At 36.0% G+C, this 25233-nt stretch overlaps 1 protein-coding gene across 1 annotated transcript; it reads right to left on the bottom strand.

The window, feature by feature from the left end:
* Positions 1–10319: 10319 nt before the first annotated feature.
* On the bottom strand, positions 10320–17079 carry LOC136201362 (probable glucan 1,3-beta-glucosidase A). Its single transcript, XM_065992018.1, has 7 exons — positions 16872–17079; positions 16670–16789; positions 15325–15675; positions 12321–12490; positions 12024–12179; positions 11594–11946; positions 10320–10703 (listed from the first exon to the last, which is right to left on the bottom strand). Exons 1-7 carry the CDS (start codon positions 17052–17054, stop codon positions 10522–10524), a joined length of 1515 nt encoding a protein of 504 aa, XP_065848090.1. The 5' UTR covers positions 17055–17079; the 3' UTR covers positions 10320–10521.
* Between the last annotated feature and the right edge of the window lie 8154 nt (positions 17080–25233).

Genomic DNA, 25233 nt, shown 5'->3' with positions numbered 1-25233 from the left:
AGATGAAAAGTAAAGGTATTAGACCTAATAATTTCACTTATCCATCTGTAGCGAAACAATGGATCTAGCCTTTGGAAGAGAGGTTCACACGTGTATTATTGCTAGCAGTCAACTATGGAGCTTGTTTGTGCATAATTCCTTGGTTTCCATGTATGCAAAAACTGGTGAATTAGATACTGCTCGTTGCTTGTTTGACAACATGCTAGAAAGAGATGCTGTCTCTTGGAATGCTATGATCACCTGCTATGCCTCCAACGTAATGCGGAAGGAAGCATTTGATTTGTTTGAAAAAATGCGGGTTGAAGGTGTTGGATTCTGTCCGATATTAATATGGAGTGGACCTTTAACTATCAGCTCGAGCTTTTAGTTCAGTTGGTTCCATGATATGGTATTAGAGCCAGTGTAATCAATTGGTCCAGGATTCGATTCTTGACAGCCCCATTTGTTGAGTTATTTGCATGACATGGTAATTTAGGCCTGTGTTGTGCATGCTTCAAGCCCAGTAGGCATTCACATGTAGGGGTGTGTCAGATATTAAGGCCTGAAAGGCCAAGTTATTATGTGTTAATTTAATTGCTAACATGTATGCTGCTGCTGGTTGTTGGAGCAAGCTAGCAATGGTTAGGACTTATATGAGGGATTTAGGTGCGAGGAAGGATCCTGGCTGTGCCTGGGTTGATATGGGCTCTGGGTTTTCGCCTTTTCTGGTGGCGGGTGATTTTAGAGAGCCCTTATGAATACGTAGGTTCACATTTCGCCTCAAAATGCAGCATAGGAACAAAGAAAAAGAAGGTTAGAAGACAAATGAATTGATTTTTCCCTATTCACATGTATATTATGAATAAATGGGCTTCAAATAGATCTGTTCAAAAAACCAATGTTATCAGAACCGGACCAGACATCAAACCAGATTGATGACTGGGTCACGGGTCACTTGGCCGGACCAGATGACTCGGATTGGTCGAACCGGATGACGTAATAAATAAATAAATAATATTTATATACATTAAATATATATAATTAATTTAAAATTATTTTTATACATTATATATATATATCCAAAATAAATTATAAACAACTTTTGGTTTGTTATTTTTTTGTTAATTTGAGTCTTAAATATATAACGAATAAATTAAAATCAGAATAAATTAAAATATATCAACGTATTCTATGCCATAAGATCTTTTTAAAAATATATTATAAACTCAAAAGGACAAATGATGAATGAGAAATTGATGCTCAAAGTGAACCATTTGAAATGGTTTGGAAGAAGATAAAATGAAATTAAACATTTACATCTCACGTAGGAAAGAAAGGAGAAACTTAACTAGTTTATAAGTAAATGGGTTTTACAAGCCTTTAACGAATTACTAGGGAAAATGCTCTCTCACGCGCAGGGGGTGCAATTGATTAACCATCGGATTAGGGGCGCACCCGCACTTGGGCGACGCGAATGCCACCAAAATAGGTCCCATGACTTGACATAAAATTAAGGGAAATTTACATAGAAATTCACTTTTGAAAAACTATTTACAACTATATCAAATTATAATTTTGAATTATGTCAAACTAATAAAATCATTACTTTTAAAGATTAAAGTTTTCGAATTAGGGATTTAGAATATATTGTTAAGAGTTTGGGATTTATGAATTGGGGTTTAAACTTTTTAAATTAGATGTAAAAGCATATTTTATTTGGTATATATAGAAGAAAATGACGTATTGAGAATTAAGTTTGATGATATGATTTAGTTATAATTTTGTAGTCAATTATGATATTTATGTAAAAAGCCCTAAAATTAATTAATGCTCTCTCACCAAAATTAGGTCAATTTCCAGCGGGTTTGGAATTTCAAATTCTAGTGGGCTGGCGGGCTGTCTGGAGAGGCTTATTGTGCTTGATGAAATATATTTTCCGTATGCAACTTACTTTTTTACAACCGAGTTATTAACTGATTATATTTTACAGCGGGCTGTCTGGAGAGGCTATTTCTGCTTATAAAGCGCTACTGAAAAAGAGTTTCTGTTCAACAAACTGATTTCTTATTAAAATCCGATGCAACTCTGTGTTTAAAAGAAATATACATTCTTTATTGTGCTTGATGAAATATATTTTCCGTATGCAACTTACTTTTTTACAACCGAGTTATTAACTGATTATATTTTACGCAAGTTCAGAAAACTAACTGAATATTTTATGCAAGTTGATGAGACTATTAGGACACTTTGGAAGTTTAGGGGTGCATTAGGCTTTTTCGCTAAATTCAATTGGGAATTGGGTAATTTATTGGGTAAATTATAAAATTGGGTAAAATGGGAGGCCCATTTACATATTTAACACATTTACTCAACCTATTACATATCTAGACTTTATTTTTATGATTTTCCAAAAACTCAGCTTTCTATCGACTGAATCAGCTGAAAACTCACAAAAGGCTGAAGCTAGAACTATGCTGGATCGGTGAGCGATAATGGAGCGGCGGTTACGTTCACTTTCGTCACTCCATTTCTTAATCCTTTGCAGCAGAGAAAGGCATTTAGATTTATCCAAAACCTTCACCGAGGAATCAAGCTTTTGAAGGAGATTAGTGATTTCAACCGACAAGATCGGAAGTCTCGGAGTAGGAATATGTTTGACGCCGGAGTTCTGATTCTCGACGCACCAATCTTGAATCAATTTTCGGAGAGAATGGTTAGGGATTTGATCGAAACTTGTGAGGATCTGATTAGTTACAGGAGAAGTGAAATTCCCGTCTTGAAGCCATGATTCAATGCTTTCTCGATCGTAAGTGATTTCAGAAGACAAGGGGAAGATGAAAGATTAGGGTATTTTGGGAAAGTCACAAAAATAAAGTCTAGATATGTAATAGGTTGAGTAAATGGGTTAAATATGTAAATGGGCCTCTCATTTTATCCAATTTTATAATTTACCCTAATTTATTTAATAAATTGTCAAAAATTAGTTTAAGATCAAAGTAAATTTCTTAGGAACTAAGTATTTCCTCAAGTGGTCCTATTTAATGGGTATTGCTATTTATCGCCCCGGAATTCCTTACTACCGCCTCCTTTTGACAATTTTGCCCTTTACATAATTTTTGTTTCAAAATTTGAGAAAAATTTTTTGAGAGAAAATTTTAAAATTTGGCCTAAACGGATGCGGCATCCGTTCGGCCCATGGTGGGGGCGGACGCGGCACTCCGACCGACCCATGGCGAGAACGGATGGCGCATCCGCCCCCACCATGGGCCGGGCGGATGCGGCATCCGTTCTCACCATTGGTGGGCGGAGTGCCACGTCCGCCCCCACCATGGGCCGAACGGATGCCGCATCCGTTTAGGCCAAATTTTGAATGTGCAAAATCGTAAAATTTTTAGTGACGAAAAATACTAAATCGTTCAATTTTTTATGACGAAAAATGCAAAATTCCCTAATTTTTTGTGACAAAAAATACAAAATCGTCATGAAAAATATGTATTATTTTCATGAGTTCTTTGATAAAAAAAACGTAAATTTTAATGTTTCCGACTCGTAATCGTCCATTTTCGTGGTTCAGGTTGTTACACATCAATTATTTTCATAACTTCAATTATTGTTTTTTGGGTTTATGATTTTGGAGAGAGAATTTTTAATTTTTGATCAAAATTATGAGAAGGGCAAAAAAGTCCAAATGGAGGCGGTGATAGTAATTTGAGTGCGGTATTTAGCAGCTCACTATTACATAGATGTTTGTTGGGTTGGTTCCAAAAACAATGACTAATAAGAGGATGACACCCACACATATATTGTTGAGATATGATTAGAGTTTTTTATTGGATTTATTTTTTCCTAATTTAATTTAAGTAGTAAATTTAATTATTATTTTTTGCTTTACTCAATTATTGTTAGAGATATGTTCTTAAAAACTACTACATGAAAGTATTCTATTTTTATATCTACTAAAGCAAGAATTGTTTGTAAATATATATGAATCCAAACTAGAGAAAAACCTTTTAGAATATTTTTTTTTATAAGTTTCTATATCTGTATATATATATCAAAGGAGGCATAGCGAAGTGAGTATACGAGGCCCTCATTGCACCTTCCATCGTCAAGATTTAGAACCCGTTTGTTTTGTCTATTGTTTGCTGTTTCCCGTTACGGTTTGTTGTTTGCTGTTTGAAAATGCTGCTTTTCCAAAAAGCAGAGATTCCTAGCTTTTATAAAAGCTACTTTTCAGCTACAAAAGACAAATAAGAAGTATCTAACCAAATACCTAAAATTCTTATTTTCAAAGTGAAAAGGCAAATATGAGGTCGAAAAGCAGAAACCAAACATCTCCTTAAAATATATCCTAGGAGTGGTGGTTCTAGACGGATCTGTCTGAAAAGATGAGGTTAAGAGTGTTACAATTGCACCTCCATACTTAGTTGCTTTCACAGAGATGCAGTCCAATTCATATGGATTGCCCTGTTATTTTATTTATCATACCTAAAAAAATTCCATATAATTTTATCGTGGTAAAAGAAAAAATAATATTAAAAAACATTAGATTAGCATCACTTCACCTGAAATTTATAGGACCGTCCTCTAGTCTGCATTGTCCACACTCCATTATAACTTATGTTCGATGCTTAATATTTTCTACAATCGTTCGTTGGGTCGGCCCGGAGTGACCCCCAAGGACCCTCAACTAAGGATTACAAAAAATTAGGGATAAAGTTCAAATTCGCCTCAATCATTTTATTCACCTCTAATATGTAAAATGGTAAAAAATTTGCCCTTAACTTTTCCAATTAGTATGATCAATTTTACATCTTTTGAATAGAAAATTTGAACACACTAATTTATTTTACTCAAATTCGTTTGTAATTGTTATATCAGACTTTCTAAATATCAATCATGCAAATGATTATATTTTTTTTTTCTATAGTATAAAAAATAATTATATATAAATTAATCATAAAAAATTATATAAAATATTTATTACGTAAAGAAAAAGACAATTATGGTTTTCCTTTTTCTTGACAATAATGAAAATATTGAAGTTTTCTGAAAAAAAGAAAAAGAGTAAAGTGGTAGAAAAACAAAGAAAAACAGAAGTGGGGTTGAAAATGCAATGATTAATATTTTGGTGGGCACTAACTAACATAACATGGGTATCTATATATGGACAAACTAAATGCCATCAAAGTGCTTCTGTTCTACTTGTCACTTCCTTCCTTGGTGGACTCCACTTTATTAATTACCTCTTCTCATTTTTCGCTCTTATAAAGTTGACAGTCAAATCCGGTAGTACCTCACCCTAATCTTATTCGTGAATTGCTATTTACCGATCTTAAATTATTTATCACTGTTACTATATTGATATTTTTACTTTTTTTATATTTTTATTTCAAAAACTGTTAATTGGTTCTCTCTTCCAATCAAAACTGAAATTACAAAAATAATTCATGCATAACAATTCAAGAACCCCAAATATGAATGATTACGAGTCGGAAACATTAAGATTTACGGTTTTTATCAAAGAAATTATGAAAAAATGCATGACAATAGACTGATCAAAACTGCAATAATGAAAATAATTGATGTGTGACAATCCGAGAACCCCGGAAATAGATGATTACGAGTCGAAAAAATTAGATGAGATACATTTTTCGTGAAAATATACGTTATTGAATGATATCTCTATTCCGATAAAAATTTGAAGTTCTGAAAATAATTGATGAGTTGCAAGAAAAAAAAAGACGATTTTGCATTTTTCATCACAAAAAAATTGGATGATTTTGCATTTTTCATTACAAAAAATTGACCGATTTTGCATTTTGGGGCCAAATTTTTTTTTTTTACGCTAGGCGGGCAAATTTTCCGCTTTTCCACCTGGTCAATGGCCAGGCGGCCAGGCGGAAATTTTACCCGCCTGAGTAAAATCAAAAAATTCTCTCAAAAAATATATAATTTCAGTTTTAAAAAAAATTATGAAAAGAAAAAAGTTGTCCAATAGGAGGCAGTAACTAATAATTTGGGCGCGATAAATAGCAATATCCTAAAATTATCTAAATACTGAAATGGATATGAAATCCAAAAAATTACCATGACAGTTACAGAACATATATGGAATTATCCATCCAGGCACCCGCTACATGTTACTCGTTATATATCAAAATGAAGATTATGATTGTATAACAATAAACTATTTATCGTGTGTTTTAATTTCTTGATAATTTGAATAATTTAGAATGTTTGTTTTATTTGTGGATGATTTATTAAAATTATAATTTATTAAATTTATAATTTAATTATTTAATTATCTACGTTCTTAATGAGTAAGGGTGCCCACACAAATTAAATTAGACAGGTATGTAATTTAAAAAGTATACGCGTTTGAAAATTTGGGTAGGACGAGTATTGAAAAAATAAATAGATAAGGGTATGAAAATGTCATTACATGCGGGTATCTTACATGTTACCATCCCTAATTCCATCTCATTAGGATTAGGGGTGCACACAAAAATCCAGAAAACCGAAAAACTGAAAAACCAAACCGAAACCAAACCGAAAATAAGGTTAACCAAAACCGATGGACTAGTGTACGGTTTTTAATTTTAAAATTAATGGTTAATGGTTATGGTTACGGTTACGGTTTCTTCATTCCAAAAACCGCGGTTAACCAAAACGACCGAATCTCAATTAAATATTAAAAAAATATAAAAATAAATTTATTTATATGGGTAAACAATTATTTAGTCCCTATAGTTTTTCATAACTCATTAATCAATCCACTATTTAATTATAAGGTCTCTAAATTTTTTCACTTTTAATGGTTTAGTCCTATCAAATATTAACATCAAATGAGATGAAAATATGTAAATAACTCTCAGTTAATTTGTTACTATCTCTCTAATTTCAGTTTATGCGACTTTTTTTCTTTTATGTTTTTGAATATAGAAACAAAGATAAAATTTTATTACTTGTTTTCCAAAACTTTATAGCCATAAGTTTTATTAGGGCCATTTTGCCTTTTTCTATCCGTTTAATTGTTGTTTAACACATTTTTAGACGGAGATTTGATATATGGACTAAACAATTTAACGGAATCAAAACTGATGGATCATAATGCACGTACATCTCCATCTCCGCAGTTAATATCTTCAACTCGCCATTGACCCGCCGTCTCTCTCACAATAAAAATTAGAGTTCTTTTATTCTTTTTATTTACTAATGGTTAGAAACCGAAATAAAAGGTTAACCGACCGAAATAATTGGTTAACCGATTAGTGGTTAACCAAATTTAATGGACTAGTGTACAGTTAGTGTTTTTAAAAAAACCGATTAAATGGTTAACCGACCGAATTAACCTTAATGGACTGGTTAACCGACCATGTGCACCCCTAATTAGGATCGGAGATCCCCAATACCTATTTTTATATGGTTGGGGATAAAAAAAATTATCTCCATTTCAAGAGAAAGACGGTAATAACTAGAGAAATTTACATAGAAATTCATCTTTTAAAAATTATTTACAACTCTATCAAGTCAAAATTTTGGATTATGTCAAGGATTAGAATTTATAAATTAAAAGGCTAGAATATATTTTTTAGGATTTATGATTTATGAATTGGAGTTTAGAATTTTAAAATTATGGTGTAAAATCATAATATATAGAAAATAATGATATATTAAGAATTAAGTTTGGAGATATGACTTAGTTGTAATTTTATACTTAATTATGATATTCATGTATTTGACCTAATAACTATTATTCCATGGATCCCCAACCTATTAACATTTGGGATACCCATGAATATAAATATCAAAATTATTATATAGTAACATATCAATATTATTATAGTAGACGTGATTTTTTTTTTTTGAAAAGATGAATTTTTTTGAAAAGCTTAAAAAATATACTAACTTTTATACGAGTTGATAAAAAAATTCAAATATTTTATCAAATTTATAAATGTTAATCTATAACTCTATTATTAAATTAGAGAAAATATAATTTTTTTTTAAAACCAACTGATATGCAATTAGTGTAGAAAAAAGAACAAAATATATGTGCTCTACAATCATGTCTGAAATTGACCCAATTTGCCAACGATAGGGATAAAATTGCTTTTGGTTGTCAAAGTTAAGGGTAAAATTGCATCATTTTACATTAAGGGTAAAATTGCTCCTGATTGTAAATGTGAGGGGTATTTTTGCACCTTATCCCTATACTTTTTAGGCAAAAAAAAGCATCATTAGATCCCTGATTTTTCATTTTTTTGTTCATTAAGTCTCTGATTTTTTATTTAACAACATTAAGCTCTTGATATTTTTTTTAATCGCACTGTGACCAAAAAAATCAACTCTAAATATAAAACTCAGTTTACAGAGTTTTATTTATTTCACTTGCGTTCGAAATTTATATTTTTCACAGTTTGAAAACATTTTTTGAGATGTGTAATGTGATTATAGTAAAACTGTAAAAACCTTAATTCATACTGTAAAAAATATAATTTGAAACACAGATTAAATAAATAATGCATTTTTAACTGAATTAGATATTCACAACTAACTAATTTGACAAGTTATGGCTTAATAAGATAGAAAATAACTGATCATGAGCTTAATACGTCCAAATAAAAGACCAAGAGTCTTATTACCTTTTTTATTATTATTAATGGTGAGTGACAACATGACACGAAAATAGAGTGAAGATACAAGCATTTAGAAGGGTTATAAGAAATGTAATCGGACTACTAATTAAGGTTGGTTTGAGTGGGTAAGAGTCTTAAGTCGCTTAAGCTAGTGATCATGGATTCGAGTTCTAGTGTATCTAAAAAACTTTAATTGAAAGAGGTTCCATCTAAAGGATGTCTGACGAGCCTCGAACCGAGTAATCGGGAAATTTATATAAAAAAATGTAATTGGACTGAAAATTTAAAGTGTAATCCTAATAATAATAATTCGGGTCAAATACACGAATATCATAATTAAGTACAAAATTACAATTAAATCATATCACTAAACTTAATTCTTAGTATATCATTATTCTTTATATATTATGATTTTATACTATAATTTAAAAATTCTAGACTCCAATTTATAAATCATAAAATCTAGAAAATATATTATAGACTTCTAATTTATAAATTTCAATTCTTAAAATATATTAAAAGTACTGATTTTACTAGTTTGACATAATCCAAAATTATGATGTGATATAGTTGTAAATAGATTTTAAAAGATGAATTTCTTTGTAATTTTCCCTAATTCCTTGGAGTCCAATAAGCCCATCCAAATATTTGCAGAGCCATTACCCGTATTGACCCAGTTCCAGTTATTGTTTAATAGAGGCCCTCAAATTGCACTTGGGTAATAAAATGTTAAGGAAATTATAAAAAAAAACCCAATAAATTTGATGGTAAGGAAGTGTTGATTAAATAAGTGGTTCCCTCTTATGCTATGGGCTTGTTTTTAATTTTTGGAGTTACTTTGTGCGGAGCTTGAGCGTCTTATAAACTCATTTTGGTGAGGCTCGAACGGTGGAGATGGAAAATGTATCTGATGGACTTCCTAGGAGAAATTATGCCTTTCAAAATTTGTTAGTAGAGTGAGTTTCAGGAAAATGAAGGATTTTAATTTTGCTCTGCTTGTGAAACAAGGATGAAGGCTTTTAAATCATCCTACTTCCCTAGTGGCTCAGGTATATAAAGCAAGGTATTATCCTGATTCGCGTTTCGAAGCTCAGTTATGTTCGATGCCTGCTAGTCCGTCTTCTCCGACTGCCCGTCCAGCTGCTAAGTGGTGTCCGTCTTCGCATAGTATGTGGAAGTGTAATATCTATGCTGCGATTTTTCCTACTTAATGCACTGCTAGTTTTGGTTTCTTTATCAGAGAAAATTCCAGTAATCTAGTTGTTGCGTTAGCTAACTTTTTATCCTGTTCCTTACACCCCCTTATTATCGAGTCTCTTAGTGTGCGGGAAGCATTGAGTTGGTTGAAAGAGCACAATTACAAAGATATTATCTTGGAATCTAATTCTCAAACATTTGTTAATGCTTTTCATAGTATATATTTTGTATTTGGTTTTATTATCTCTAATTGTAAATCACTTTGTGCGGTTACCATTAATTCATATAAGTTTTGTTAGTCGATCAGCGAATTGTGTAGCACATATTTTAAGGAGAATTGCCGATTCTGAATTTGGTTATGGAGTGTGGGATCATGTTCCCATTTTTTCTTTATAACGTTTTACTTAAAGATCATTAATAAAGTTTCCCTTTTCCTTAAAAAAACACCTAATATTTATAGTAAACATTAGATATAAACAATTAAATAAGAATACGGAAATATGCTATAAATATTGATTAAATTTTAATCAATATTGATATAGGTGGTATATATGTGCTATTGAAAAAGCGTATGAGTTCGTTCTGTATGCCGTCTCATCTGTCAAAGATGACAGATCAACGATTTTATGTGGAATAGATTTTTAAAGACAATTATAGGGGTTTGATGGCCTAAAAAAACAAATTGAAGTAATTATAGAAAAATCTAAAGGTTGATGTAACCATTGTTAATCATCCACTCCAAACTCCAATGGTTATTTACATTCTTAAGAGTCCAATAAGCCCACCCAAAACTTGCACGCCCGTACACTTCTAATTGGGCCTCTCCGAATCTCCGAAAATCTTCTTTTGTTGCTCCCGAAACTTGCCACTCTGCTACCCATTCTCCTGCATGGTACAATTGAAGATTTAAACGTGCTAAAAATTCGTGCTCATCGTGATAAAAATTGGGATAAGATAAGATTTCCACGGTACTACATAAATAAATACAGGTAGGTAAATTACACCAATAGTTACTCAATTTTGTTTCTACTAATTTGATATTCAATTAATTTCAAAACGATCACTCAATTTTACTATTGTCATTGGTTCTGTAACAGAGGAATCTATTAGGATCAAAAGTTAATGAATTTCTATGGTAATAAAAGACAAAGTTGAGCAACTTTTATATAAATTAGTAACAATCATCTTAGAAAGAACAATGTCAGATTACTAGAAAACATGACCGTGAAAATTAAATTCTTTAGGGATACGGTGTAAAAATACTTCTAGTATTGGTAGATAAGAGCAATTTTACCTCTAATATCATAAATAATAGTAATGGTACAATAACTTTAATGTTTACAAGTTTGACCAATTTTACCCCTAACTACAATTATACTCTACGCAGTCATAAATTTTGTTATCTCGACTCCACATGTCCGTCTTGTTATTACTCATCAGTAACAGATCAAAGGTGTAAAACACGAGATAATTTTCTTTTCAACTTTTTTCATGTGTGTACACGTGTTTTGGATCTGTTGCTGATAAGAGATAATAGGACGCACTAATAAAGCAGAGATAATGAGATTCATGGCTGTGTAGATTACTCTATTAATAATGTTTGAAAATTGATCAAATTTTCAAATGTTATAGGTCAAACATTGGATCAAATTGTAAACACAAGGTATATAATTATAACATTTACGACGTTAGGCATAAAAAATTATTCTTTACTGCTAAATATTGATGGTATTTTTATACTTTATCCCAATTTTTTACGAAAGTAAAGCACCTACCGACAAAAGTGAGAGGACCATTTGAAGTCGTGACATAGTTCAATTGAGCCGATCGGTTAGTGTGGACGAAGTCAATGTTTTGCTGGACAGTCATGGTGTCGAACACATCAGAGAAGAGATTGTAATAATGAACATCAATCACTGTTTTGGCTAACCCATTTGCAAGAGGGAAGAGCTCTCTTGGTTCGGATGGTCCTAACCGATTTGACATTACTACATAAGCCATTGTAGTATGCTTCCTTACTGCATCGTAACCCGCCTTGTAATACTTCATCACGCTCTCTAGACTTGCCCCTGGCGATAATGGCTCGTTTATCAGCTCTACTGCATAAAGGCTCGAGCTTTTGGCGTACCTGAATGCGGTAATTGAATTATCAGATTTTTTACATTTGAAACCAGTGTTTTAAATACCAATTTCGTACACACAAACCTGGCAGTTAAAAAGTCAATAACATGAACAGTTTTTAAGATATTTTCATCCATTAAGCCCCATTCTTGAGACCCGTCTCTAGAAGAGCTGTGTTCAAAACCGTTTTGAGACCCGGGCGCTGCATGCAAGTCAATCACAACCTTCAGCTTATATTTCCTGCCAAGTCCAATCAAATTGTTATTACTTTTTTTTTTATCAAGTAGTACAAAAATGTTTTGGGGTCTCGTAATAACACGAATCATGTATTGACACGTGTTATTTTCGAGGAATTGGTGATGAGTTAGAGGTTAAACATACTCTGCCCATGAGAAGGCATTGTCTAAAGCTTGGAGGGAACCTCCTACATAAGGATTGGGAGGTGTGGGATCACTTGCTATCCACCATCCAACTGGAATTCTTACTGCATTTATTCCATTTTCTGATATGAATTTGAAGTCATTTTCCACTATGAATGTGCTCCAATGTTCCTGAAATATAATAGGACTGTCAATTTCTGAAACGATAATATGATTTATAGAGATAATTCATTTGTCACGACTCGTTTGCCACGATGCTCATTTTTGTTACATCTATATACCGTATAGGGATAAACTCTAAATTTGGCGTTAACATTTGGAAAACGTATAAATATACCACTAAGGTAAGAAATAGTAAAATTTTAGGGATAAGGTACCAAAATGACCTCAATTTATTTGGAAAAGTACCAATTTAATGTCAACATACAAAATAGTAATATCCTTTAATCTTAAAAGTTTGTGAAATGGTACCAATTTAACCGTCAATAATGGAACTTCACACCTCAATGTTTATGAAATGGTACCAATTTAACCTTAAGTTACGTTACATGATGCTAAATTGGTACCATTTCACAAATGTTGAAGTTAAAATGATGTTATTTTGTACGTTGGGGCTGAATTGATATTTTTCAAAAACTTTGAGATTATTTTGGTACCTTATACTAAAATTTTATCCTCAACGTTTTTAACGTAAAGCAATTTTGGGTCTAGATAGTGGCAGAGTTAGCCTTTGGCTGCTTGAAGTGAAAGAAAAATCCGGCCAAAACGATATCACTTTGGCTTTGACCAAAAAAAAAAAAACAAGTCTTTCATTTGCTAGGATGCAATCAACACTCTACAGATGAAGATGCAGATGCACAAAGGTTTAACCACCCTATAAAGGGTGTGGTCGAGGTGCACTTGCACCCTCATGCCCCCATTCCTCGACCCTGAATCCAAATAAGAGTCGTTTTATAGGCTTCATTATTTGAGTCCAAAAATATTGTTCCATGTACTATTGCACAAACCTAAAATTGCTTCAAGTTAGAAACGTTAATGGTAAAATTTTACCATTTTGTATACTAAAGTAATATTCTAAGAAGTACCGAAACTTTTAGGAGGTTAAAGTACGAGTGTTGGACACTCCGACACTTTAAGGACATTCGGGGACATACATCCAACACTCTAAAATAAGTGTTCCCTCTTTTCCTTTTCTTTTTTAATAGAGCACTTAAGTTAATTAAGTAGAACAAAAAAGAATTTTTAATTTGAAGTATTAAATGTTTATTTTTTTTTATAAATAATGACTTATTATGAATCTTATTTATGATTTGCAATGACTAATGAATATAATTTATGTATATTTGGCATGTTTTTTTGTTGTACTCGTGTCAATGCTTTCCAGATAATATTGCACTTTTCTAAGAACATTAGGGATTAGGGATGAATTTGGACCTTAGAGCATCTCCAATAGAGGTGTCTAAAAGAGTGTTAAAACTTACTAAAATATAGTATTTTATTGTCTCTTTCATCCACATCATTTTTGGCAACTTTTACTTAAAAAATGCTTCAATAGAGGATTTTATTATTTCTAGGAGAGGGACCACTTTTATATTAAAAAATAATTAAACAATGTTGCCAAGAGGTTGCCAAAAATTGACAACTTTTCTTGGCACCCACAATCACTCCAATAGTGGGCACCCTTTAAAAATTGCCAAACCTGATGCCACATTAATCGGCACTCTTTTGGGCACCCTCTATTGGAGATGCTCTTATCCTATCGTATATAATCATGCAAAACATATAATTTTGACCTAATACATATCACATTAAGCCTATAATTTTTATAACAATTTATGACTAAGAATGACAACACGTATCTGACACTATTCGATCCAAATGGGACTATCCGTACTCTCTATAAAAAGATATGAGATGAGTATGAGATTAAAACTATTACCCGTGACGGGTATGGAAAAACCCTCACCCGTTATAAATATTTTGTATATTAAAGAATATTATCGTTTTTTAGATATGAGATTCAAACCTCAACATTTTGTTCTTCAACCATTAAATGATACTATTAAACTACTTTATTTTTTTTTTATTAAGGTTCAATTTGTTCAATTTTTAGATGAATGATTTATTAAACTTATACTTAGTTAAATTTATAATATATTTTGTTTTATGTATTGATTTTTAACGGGTAAGGACACCCATCGGTACTCGTGAATTAAATGAGACGGGTATGAGATGTAAAAAATAGGGTTAAGGTGTAAAAATACCCCTAACGTTTTGGGCCAGGAGCAATTTTACCCCTAACGTCTAAAATGGTGCAATTTTACCCCTAACGTTGGAAGCCAAGAGCAATTTTACCCCTAACGTTAATAAATTGGGTCAATTTGAGAAATAATTCATCAAACTGTCTTCTTGGTCATGAATCTTATTATCTACATTTCATACGTTGTCATTTTATCAGTAACAAATCACAAACATTCGTTGGGATGTGAAAAAAAAAATAAAAAATATACTGTCTTTTTGTACGGATTAGACAAAAAAAAATGCAAAAAATCTACCAAATTTATAAATATTAATTTCAAATTCTATTATTAAATTATAAAAAACATGAAATTCTTTTTTTAGAACGAATTATTATGCAATTGGTGCAGAATAATGAACAAAAATATCTGTGTTTATAATAGTGTCTGAAATTGACCCAATTTATCAACGTTAGTGGTAAAATTGCTCTTAGCTTCCGACGTTAGGGGTAAAATTGCACTATTTTAGACGTTAAGGGTAAAATTGCTCCTGGTCCAAAACGTTAGGGGTATTTTTGCACCTTAACCCCAAAAAATATACACGTTAGGCTAATGGGATGAGTATATGTAATTAAAAAAATAAACGGGTAAAAATTTGAAATTGACACTAACCGTGAATATCCTATCCGTTTGTCATCCCTAATTATTGACACGTATTACCAACCAATCTAAGAAAAAGTCAACATTATAAAGTTCTAATTTGGTTACCTTCATAACTTGTGTGGCTAATTTGGGACCATAACCATTAGTGAGTTGAAATTCACCTTGCATCCTTCCTGAAATAGTCATCTCAAATACTGAAGGATCGTCATTTCCCCATTTACCCTCTCCTCCTGCATAATCTGCTGTTACCACTTCCTCTGTTTTCACCTGTACGAACATTCCATTGGATGCTCTGATTCTGACACGTGTAGGATCATCGGATCCTCGTACAATCTCAAAGGTTTCTGCTGTTCCTGTTATGTTGGAGATAGCTACTACTTTGGAAGTAGGATCAAATCCCACAAATTGTTTGTTGAACACCCTCAAGTTAAAACTCGTCTCGTTTATCCTCCACAACTGAAATTGTAAAACAATATTAATTCTAGCTTTCAGAATCAGAATAGTTACACTGTAATATAAAATCTGTTACTTTCTGTCTGTCTATTTATACCGAATATAACGATTAAAATTCTAACATGTTTTTTAAAATAGAGAGATTAAACAATATGTTAGATAAAAAGAAAATAACTAACAAATTATGTAACATTTTTAATAATAAAAATAAAAATCTATATTTAAAAATAAATAAATAATTAATATGAATAGATCGAACTGAACTAATCTATTCTATTTTTATTAATCCTAAGTCCATTCTAGAAGTAGGCGAGTTTAGGCCAATTGGATCTATGTCAATTTTCTTTGTCTAAGTTTGACTAAGTGAAAATAAACCTAGATGGATGGGTGGATATCTGGGTCTATGAATAGATCTAGAACTGTAATCGAGCTGAGTCGAGCTTTGGTTTGCTTATACTCATAAAACCTACAAAACTACATAGTCATAAAACCTATAAAACTAAAGTTTACACAAAATTACGGTGTTTTAGATTTCCCTTTCGTAAGAATACTAAAAGGGCTGCCCAGTGCACTACGCGTCCCCGCTGAGCGAAGGTCCGGGGACCCACCACAAGGGTGTACTGGGGGCAAGCCTTTCCCTGCCAATTTATTTGGCAACAGGCCGCTCCTAAGACTCGAACCCGTGGCCTTTCGTAAGAATACTATTATTAAAAAATTAATTGAAAACCAAGCTTGCACACGAACGTAATTATAAACGTTATCATCGAACTTGTTTATGAACTTATTCATGAACTTATAACCGAGTCTGCTTACGAGTTTCTGAGTTGGCCGTGCTCAAACTCAAGTTGTTTATAAACTGAGCGAATATAAGCCAACTTTTATCGAGCCGAACACCGAGACGCTCTTAAGTGATTCGGTTTATTCGGTCTAACTAACATCAAACAACAATAATTTAACCAAATTAAAACAAGAACAACTAAATAAAAAAATGAATTACTTTGAAAGTTTCCCAGCCAGATGCAGCAGTCCGGTTAGCAACGATTATGCTTCCGCCGCCTAATTCAGCACAAAGATACTTCCCTGCTGTCACCGATTTCAACTGGAGTCCAGTTCCATCCTTGAATAAGTTATCAACATTCGATTAGAATCACAAACTAATCCAAACTAAGAATACAATAATGAAGAATTAAATAAATTACCAAGAAATCTTTGTTGGGGATGGAATCGAAAAGGGAAGGTTTAATCCATCCTTCTGTTACGAGCCAACCTCCAAGATTAACTGCTTTAATTTTAAATCTGGGATCTACTCTTGAATGGGATAAGGATATCAATAAACTGAATAAGATTAGTGTTAACGGGTGTTGCAGGGATAACATCGCCATTTTTAATATTATTGAATGTGCATTGGGTTTGCATTTTTATAGATGGAACTTGGAAGTGGAGGAGCACGATAAGATTATAGTCATTGGCCTAGAAGCATTGACCAATCAAATTATGGTCAATGCTTAATATCATTTGACTAGGATGGTAATGGGTAGGGTACCCGCGGGTAGTATTAATCCCAAACCCTTATCCGTTTATTTTTTAATTATCCGTACCCGTCTCATTACCTTAACGGGTATATTTTTACATCCCATACACTTTCCATTTAATTCGCGGGTACCCACAGGTACCCTTACCCGTTAAGAATCAATAAATAAAATAAAAAATATTACAAATTTAACAAAGTATAAATTTAATAAATTATTTATCTAAAAATTGAACAAATTGAACCTTAATCAATAAGAATAAGTAACTTAGTGATATCACTCAATGGTTGAAAAACAAAAGGTTGGGGTTTAAAATCTCAAATATTACATCTAAAAAACAATAACTTTTTTTAATATATAAATGAGTTATGACGGGTAACGAGTACCGGGTACCCTGGGGGTATTCCCATACCCGTCTCATTACCCTAACGGGTAATTATTTTGATCTCATACCCTTTTATACAGGGTACGGGTAGTCCCATTAGAGTCGAATAGTGTCGGGTACCCACAGGTACACTACCCGTTGCTATCCCTACATTTGACCGAACAATTGGTCAAACGGTGTTAAAAAGTCTAAAGTTTAGTGGTTATAATGTTAAAATGGATATCAAGTATGTAATTACATGATTTACAAACAATTGCATTAAGAATTCGTGGATTTTTTTAGAAGACGTTGGCCTTTACTTTTGTTTAGATATAAATTATTGTCCCAATCTTTCTGGGTAAATTTCACCAATGGTGTACAACCTTTGTCCTATTTCACACTTTGGTGTACAACCTTCAATTTGTCTCACTAATATATACGACCTTATAGGTGACCTCCCACTATGGTATACAACCGGTTAAAATGACCGGTCAACACCTGGTCAACGCGCCACATCATCATTTTTAACTCCCAAAAAATTAAATTGTAGGACCACCATTTAAAATTACTTTTACACCCTTTTATTTTTTTCCCTAATTGAAACCCATCTTTCTTCCATCCCACACCTTCTCACTCTTCCACTCTCTCTCCTCTCTCTACAGTATATTCCATATGCAAACCCAGATCATATTGAAACCCAGATTTGTATTGCCCTGGATTTAGTGATCAAATTCCACAACTATCCAACCCAATTTCATCATCTGCTCTTTCATTTCAATTTTCAAAGAAAGCAACTTAGGATCCTAACAAAACGATATTCAACAGGAAATAGTAAATCACCTCAACAAACACCCGCCATTGTCACCCACAGAAAACTCACCACTATCTTCTCAATTCATAGCAAAAGCTTCAATTACCATCAACAATGGATTCCGCCTTCGACTCCTTCATCCCCGGTGGAGAAGATTCCGTGAATAACGACCAAAATGCCCCTAATTCCGGCCCTTTCGACTACTAAAGTTTCACCGGTTATGACCATCATTCCCTCCCCCAACCACCCAGAATGACGTTTTCTCCGGCAATACTCCACCACCGATGTCTGATGATTTTGTCGTTGATCCTTCCTCCAATGTTGCTTCCCAAGCTGACGATTTCACTCAAAGTAACGAACCACATTCATCGGAATCATACGGTTTTGGGATGCCGATGTCGATTCAGGAATTAACAGAAATAAAAAAAATTGTTTTTTTATTTGTTTTATGTAAAAACAAAAATAAAAACTTAAGAGATGAATAGAAAAAAAATGCCTAAAATCTGTATGTAACCAAAAATGGACATGAATTCTATGGAGAAATGTCTCCAGATCTCGTATATTGAGAGGGAGGGGGAAAAAAGGGAGAGAGGAGTTGTATAAGGGTATTGTAGTAATTTTATTAGGAATAAGGATATTTTTGTAATTGTAGAAAGAGTGGGTCCCACTTTTTAAATAAGTAGGATAAAAAAATGATGATGTGGCGCGTTGACCAGGCGTTGACCGGTCATTTTAACCGGCTATACACCATAGTGGGAGGTCACCTATAAGGTCGTACATATTAGTGAGACAAATTAAAGGTTGTACACCAAAGTGTGAAATAGGACAAAGGTTGTATACCATTGGTGAAATTTACCCAATCTTTCTTTGTAATTCTGATTTAGAGAAATCTTGACATAGATCTAATTAGAAAAAATTTAAGGTTAAAACTAGTTTCTGATACAGATTGAAAGCGATAAATGAAGGTTTTAATCGTAAACCAACAAATAGGTTCTTCTCTAGCTAAACTAGAAGGAGTGAATCCCAATAACAACGTATAAACCTTAAGTTCTCAAAGAGAAATGATGTTTGATTGATAAAAAGTTGTTACATCCTTACAAAATGAGGGTTTAAATACCTCTTACTAATAAGAATAAAAGACAAGGACTACCCCTACTAGGGTTCCGATAAGGCTATCCATAAAAGGGTAAAATGGGTGATACGCCCCGACAATCAGTACAATGGTACAGGTACGGATTGTCAGGGTTGTTGGTGAATTACTTCGGGAGGAAGTAAACCTAGAGATCCGCCCAGGGTAGATGTTGATACGCCTCCTGGCGTACTCCTAGATCCGCCCCGCTTGTATGTCCTAGGGATCCGCCCTCTTAGGTACAACCTCCGTGGGTCTGATGTTTGAGGATCCGCCAAAGCGCGCGTGATCAGTGATCCCAGTTAGGATGTCCGCATCATTCTCTCCTTCTTTAAAAGACCTCGGCACTGATCCGCCCTGGTTGGACTCCAAAGTACCATCCGGCTTCCATGGGCTAAGGTCACGGATGTTGAATGCTGGTGAGATTTTACCAAGCCAATTCGGCAGTGTTATATGATAGGCATTGGCATTGACCTTCTTAGTGATCTTATATGGCCCGTATTTCCTAGGCCGAAGCTTGCTACTTGGGCGTTGGCGAGTCTCTCTTTGCCCAAATATACCATAACCTCATCCCCTACTTCAAACTGTAGGTCCCTGCGGTGCTCATCCGCCTTAGCTTTTAATTTCTGGTTTCTCTCCTCAAGAGTCTCTCTTACTTCTTGGTGCATCTGTACGTAATCCTTGGCCAGCTGGTTGGCAGTCACGTTTCCTTTAGGAAGATGGGCTATATCAAGGACGTGATTCGGGGTCTTTGTGTATACCACCTTAAATGGGGATCTCCCGGTCCCCGAATGTACAGAGCCGTTGTAGGCGAACTCAGCTTGGGCTAAAACCACATCCCACATCCTGGGTTTATCCTTACATTTGCTGCGCAGTAGGTTTCCCAAAGTTCTATTAACCACCTCGGTCTGTCCGTCTGTTTGAGGATGGGCGGTGGTACTAAACTTCAGAGACGTATCAAACAGAGCCCACAGCGTTTGCCAGAAGTGACTGAGGAACTTCGTATCACGATCCGAAACAATGCTTTTAGGTACGCCATGTAACCTGACAATCTCTTTGAAGAATAGCTTAGCAGTCGCTGAGGCATCATTAGTTTTACGACAAGGTATGAAGTGAGCCATCTTTGAAAACCGATCAACCACGACAAAGATGGAATCCATGCCCCTCTGAGTTCTGGGTAACCCTAGGACGAAGTCCATGGACAGATCCTCCCATATGGTCTCTGGCACAGGCAAAGGCAACTGCAATCCAGCATTTGTAGTGCGTCCATTGGCGGTCTGGCAAATATAGCATCGTTCTACTAAGTAGGCAACATCTCTCCTCATCTTAGGCCAGAAATAACGGGAACTCACTGCTTCATATGTCTTGTCTCGCCCAAAATGTCCCCCAAGGGATCCGCCATGTAGATCACGAATAACCTTCTCGCGGATGGAAGTGCAGGGTAAGCAAAGTTGGTTGCCCCTCATGAGATACTCATCCATCAGGTGATACGCCCCATCCCCATGCTGGTGTTGACACTTCTCCCAGATACTACCAAAGTCAGGATCCGCCAAGTATTCTCCTCTGATGTGTTCAAAACAATCGGTCTCCAGGCTGACTGTTTTGATTAGTGACACCCTTCGACTCAAGGCGTCCGCCACCTTGTTCTGTTTTCCAGCCTTATGGATAAGCTTATAAGGGAACTTATCTATGAAGGCGGACCACCGGGCATGCATGGAGCTTCGAAGTTGCTTCTGACTTCCCAGGTACTTGAGAGCTTGGTGGTCAGTGTAGAGGATGAATTCTTTCCCCACCAAGTAATGTTCCCACACTTTCAACGCCCTTACTACAGCATAAAACTCTTGATCATACGTGGCCCACTTTTGTCGTGCCTCACAGAGCTTCTCACTGAAATATGCAATGGGCCTCTTTTCTTGCATCAAGACTCCACCCATCCCAACTCCACTAGCATCACACTCAACTTCGAACAGTTTATCAAAATTGGGATACGCCAGCACGGGTGCTGTACTCAGCTTTTCCTTGATCAGGGCGAAGCTCTTCTCTTGGGCATCCGCCCACTCGAACCCCCTTCCCTTCTTCAAACATTCTGTCAACGGGGCCACTATGGCACTGAAGTTCTTGACGAATCGGCGATAAAATGTTGCTAGCCCATGAAAACTTCTGATATCCCCCACATTCCTCGGAGTGGGCCATTCTCGGATGGCTCTTACCTTCTCCCCATCAACTTGGACCCCATCACCACTAATCACGAACCCAAGGAAAACCAGGCTCTCCATGACGAAGTCACACTTCTTAGTGTTGGCGTATAACTGGTGTTTCCTTAACAGGTCAAACACTATCTGTAAATGCTCCACATGCTCCACCAAGGTCTCGCTATGAATCAGGATGTCATCGAAATACACAACTACAAATTTTCCAATTATCGGGCGAAGCACTTGATTCATCAGCCTCATAAATGTACTGGGGGCATTAGTCATCCCGAATGGCATTACTAACCACTCATACAATCCATCTTTGGTCTTGAAAGCCGTCTTCCACTCATCCCCAGATCGAATTCGTATCTGATGATAGCCACTCCTGAGATCAATCTTGGAGAAAACTCGGGATCCGCCAAGCTGGTCTAGCATATCATCCAGCCTTGGAATAGGGAACTTATACTTGATAGTGATCTTGTTGATAGCCCTGCTGTCCACACACATCCGCCAAGATCCATCCTTCTTGGGCGTAAGTAGGGCTGGAACGGCGCATGGACTCATACTTTCTCTAACGTATCCCATTTCAATGAGCTCTTCCACTTTCTGCCTCATGATTTCATTTTCCTTTGGACTCATTCGATAATGGGGAAGGCTTGGCAAACTAGCCCCGGGCACAAGATCAATATGATGCGGGATGTCCCTCAAAGGTGGTAACCCACTCGGCAGTTCGTCAGGGAACAGATCTTGATATTCGCCAAGTAGGCGGGTCACTTCATTCGGCATCTCCCTTTCGCCCGTTCGGGTGGATTCGTGATTCGCCTTAACCATTACCACATATACCATCTGACTCTCTTCACATTCGCTGACAAACGATTTGTGTGTAGGACAGACTACCAAGGTAGACTTCTCGTCGGCCTTTGGCTCTCTCATCATTGGCGTAAGTACGAACTTTACCCCATTCTTCACAAATCTGTAAGTGTTCTCTCTTCCTGCGTGGGTGGCATCGTTATCAAACTGCCAGGGTCGGCCCAACAATAGGTGGCAGGCATCCATATCGACCACATCACAACAGACTTCATCACTGTAATCACCAATCGCAATAGGTACCCTGCATCTCTGGGTCACCTTAAGTTCACCCACGTTTTTTATCCATCCCACCCTATAGGGGTCGGGATGCGCCTCCGCCAACAACCCGAATTTCTGAACGGCGCTGCTGCTCACAATGTTCTCTTGGCTCCCACTATCTATTATCACATTGCATCGCCCACCTTTCACAAGACAGCGGGTCCTGAATAGGCGGTGCCTCTGATCTCCCTCTACCCGGCTGGAGACTAACAAACGCCATACCACATGAATGGCGTATCTCTTTTCATCCGCCTCATCATCATCCTCTCCCAAGGGTTCACAAAATACTTCATCCCCTTCGTCATAGTCATCTTCATACCTCTCCACCATGTTGGCGCTTCTCCTCCTAGGACATTCGTTGGATCTATGGCATGGCTCATTGCACCGAAAACATTTAAAAGGCGCTGGCCTCGCATACGGATTGTTGCTCTTAGGTGGTATAGGTGCTTCCTTATATGGCCTAGTATCTCCGACAGATCCCCTTCCCACATTGTTGATCTTGGCCGCACTGGCACTCGCCACCTGCTTGCCTTTGTCATAAGACTTCACGATATCTCTTCCTCCAGGCGTATACTCAGTAGTGGCGGATCTCCTGGATCTCCCGGTTAGTTGAGACTCAGCCTTGAGGGCTAAATTCCTGGCATCTTGTACCCGAACCACCATCTGTGTGCCAATACGATCCTGGATGTTGTATCTCAACCCTTCTAGATACCTAGAGGTCTTTTGGCTTTCAGTTTCTGACAAGTTGGCCCTCGCCGAAAGCCTCAAGAACTCGGAGGTATACTCATGAACACTTCGGGTCCCTTGAGAGCATCCCCTGTAGGAGCTGTAAATATACTGCTCATAATCCGACGGTAGGAACCGGTCCCTCAACATCGCCTTCATCCGTAGCCAAGATCTAATCGGATCTCTGCCCCCTCTTCTTCTTTCTTCCCTCATCTGATCCCACCAAACTGATGCGCCACCCTTCAGGTGATACGCCACCAGCCTCACTTTCCTCTCATCAGGAATCCTAGCATATTCAAAGAAACGTTCCACTTCCGATAACCAGTCTAAGAATCCTTCTATATCCAGTTCGCCTCCAAAAGACGGCAAGTCTATTTTTAGCTTAAAGGCATCATCTCTATCAAAGTTTCCTAGACCTGGGTATACTCTAGCAACATCCACACGTTTGTTATCAACAGGCCCAACATCCCTCATAGTTTTAATGGTATTATCATCCCCAATACCCTCAAAGTCATCACTATCACTATCCGCATTATGCACAAAGACATAGTTGGGTCTTCTTACCTCAGGATCCCTAGGACCCATTTGTGGAAGCTGCGGTTCAGGGACTCCTTCCTTTCTCTGGGTTGATCCCCCCACGGTTGGTCGGATGATAGCCATAACCTCTAGTTTGAAGTTTTCTAGGGAGGTGGCTAGCTCCAGGAACCGTTGGTCGGTTTGCCTCTGTCGCTCATGGCTGGCTTGGATCTGCTCCGCGAGGTGCTCCTTCAGTTCTCATATCTCCGGTCACTGGTTTCCATGGAATCTTGCGGTTGTCGGGGTTGAACCATTGCCAAAAGAAGTTTCGAGTCAGGAAACGATCGGCTCTGATACCAACTGATACAGATTGAAAGCGATAAATGAAGGTTTTAATCGTAAACTAACAAAGAAGTTCTTCTCTAGCTAAACTAGAAAGAGTGAATCCCAATAACAAGGTATAAACCTTAAGTTCTCAAAGAGAAATGATGTTTGATTGATAAAAAGTTGTTACATCCTTACAAAATGAGGGTTTAAATACCTCTTACTAATAAGAATAAAAGACAAGGACTACCCCTACTAGGGTTCCGATAAGGCTATCCATAAAAGGGTAAAATGGGTGATACGCCCCGACAATCAGTACAATGGTACAAGTACGGATTGTCAGGGTTGTTGGTGAATTACTTCGGGAGGAAGTAAACCTAGAGATCCGCCCAGGGTAGATGTTGATACGCCTCCTGGCGTACTCCTAGATCCGACCCGCTTGTATGTCCTGGGGATCCGCCCTCTTAAGTACAACCTCCGTGGGTCTGATGTTTGAGGATCCGCCAAGCGCGCGTGATCAGTGATCCCAGTTAGGATGTCCGCATCAGTTTCCAGAAAGAATGAGAGTTAGAGAGACTGACACTTGTTTTAGAGAGAAAAATGAAGATTTAAAGAGAAACAAACACAAAGTATAAATAATGGGATAAAAATGAGTATTTTATGTTTTAGATGGTGGATAAAGAGAGAGAGAATGGATATAGAAGATGAGTCAAGTGTAAAAATTGTTGGTCAATAGTCATACTAACCACCGGTATTAAAAAGTCTAAAGTTTAGTAGCTATAACGTTAAGAATTAAAGTTTAATGGTTATAATGTTAAAATGGTGCCCGCTATGGTTACTTT

The sequence above is a fragment of the Euphorbia lathyris genome, chromosome 7 (genome assembly GCF_963576675.1).
Source record: "Euphorbia lathyris chromosome 7, ddEupLath1.1, whole genome shotgun sequence".
NCBI lineage: Eukaryota > Viridiplantae > Streptophyta > Magnoliopsida > Malpighiales > Euphorbiaceae > Euphorbia > Euphorbia lathyris.
Note: the sequence above shows the minus strand (reverse complement) of the source record. Positions and strands in the feature narration are given on the sequence as shown.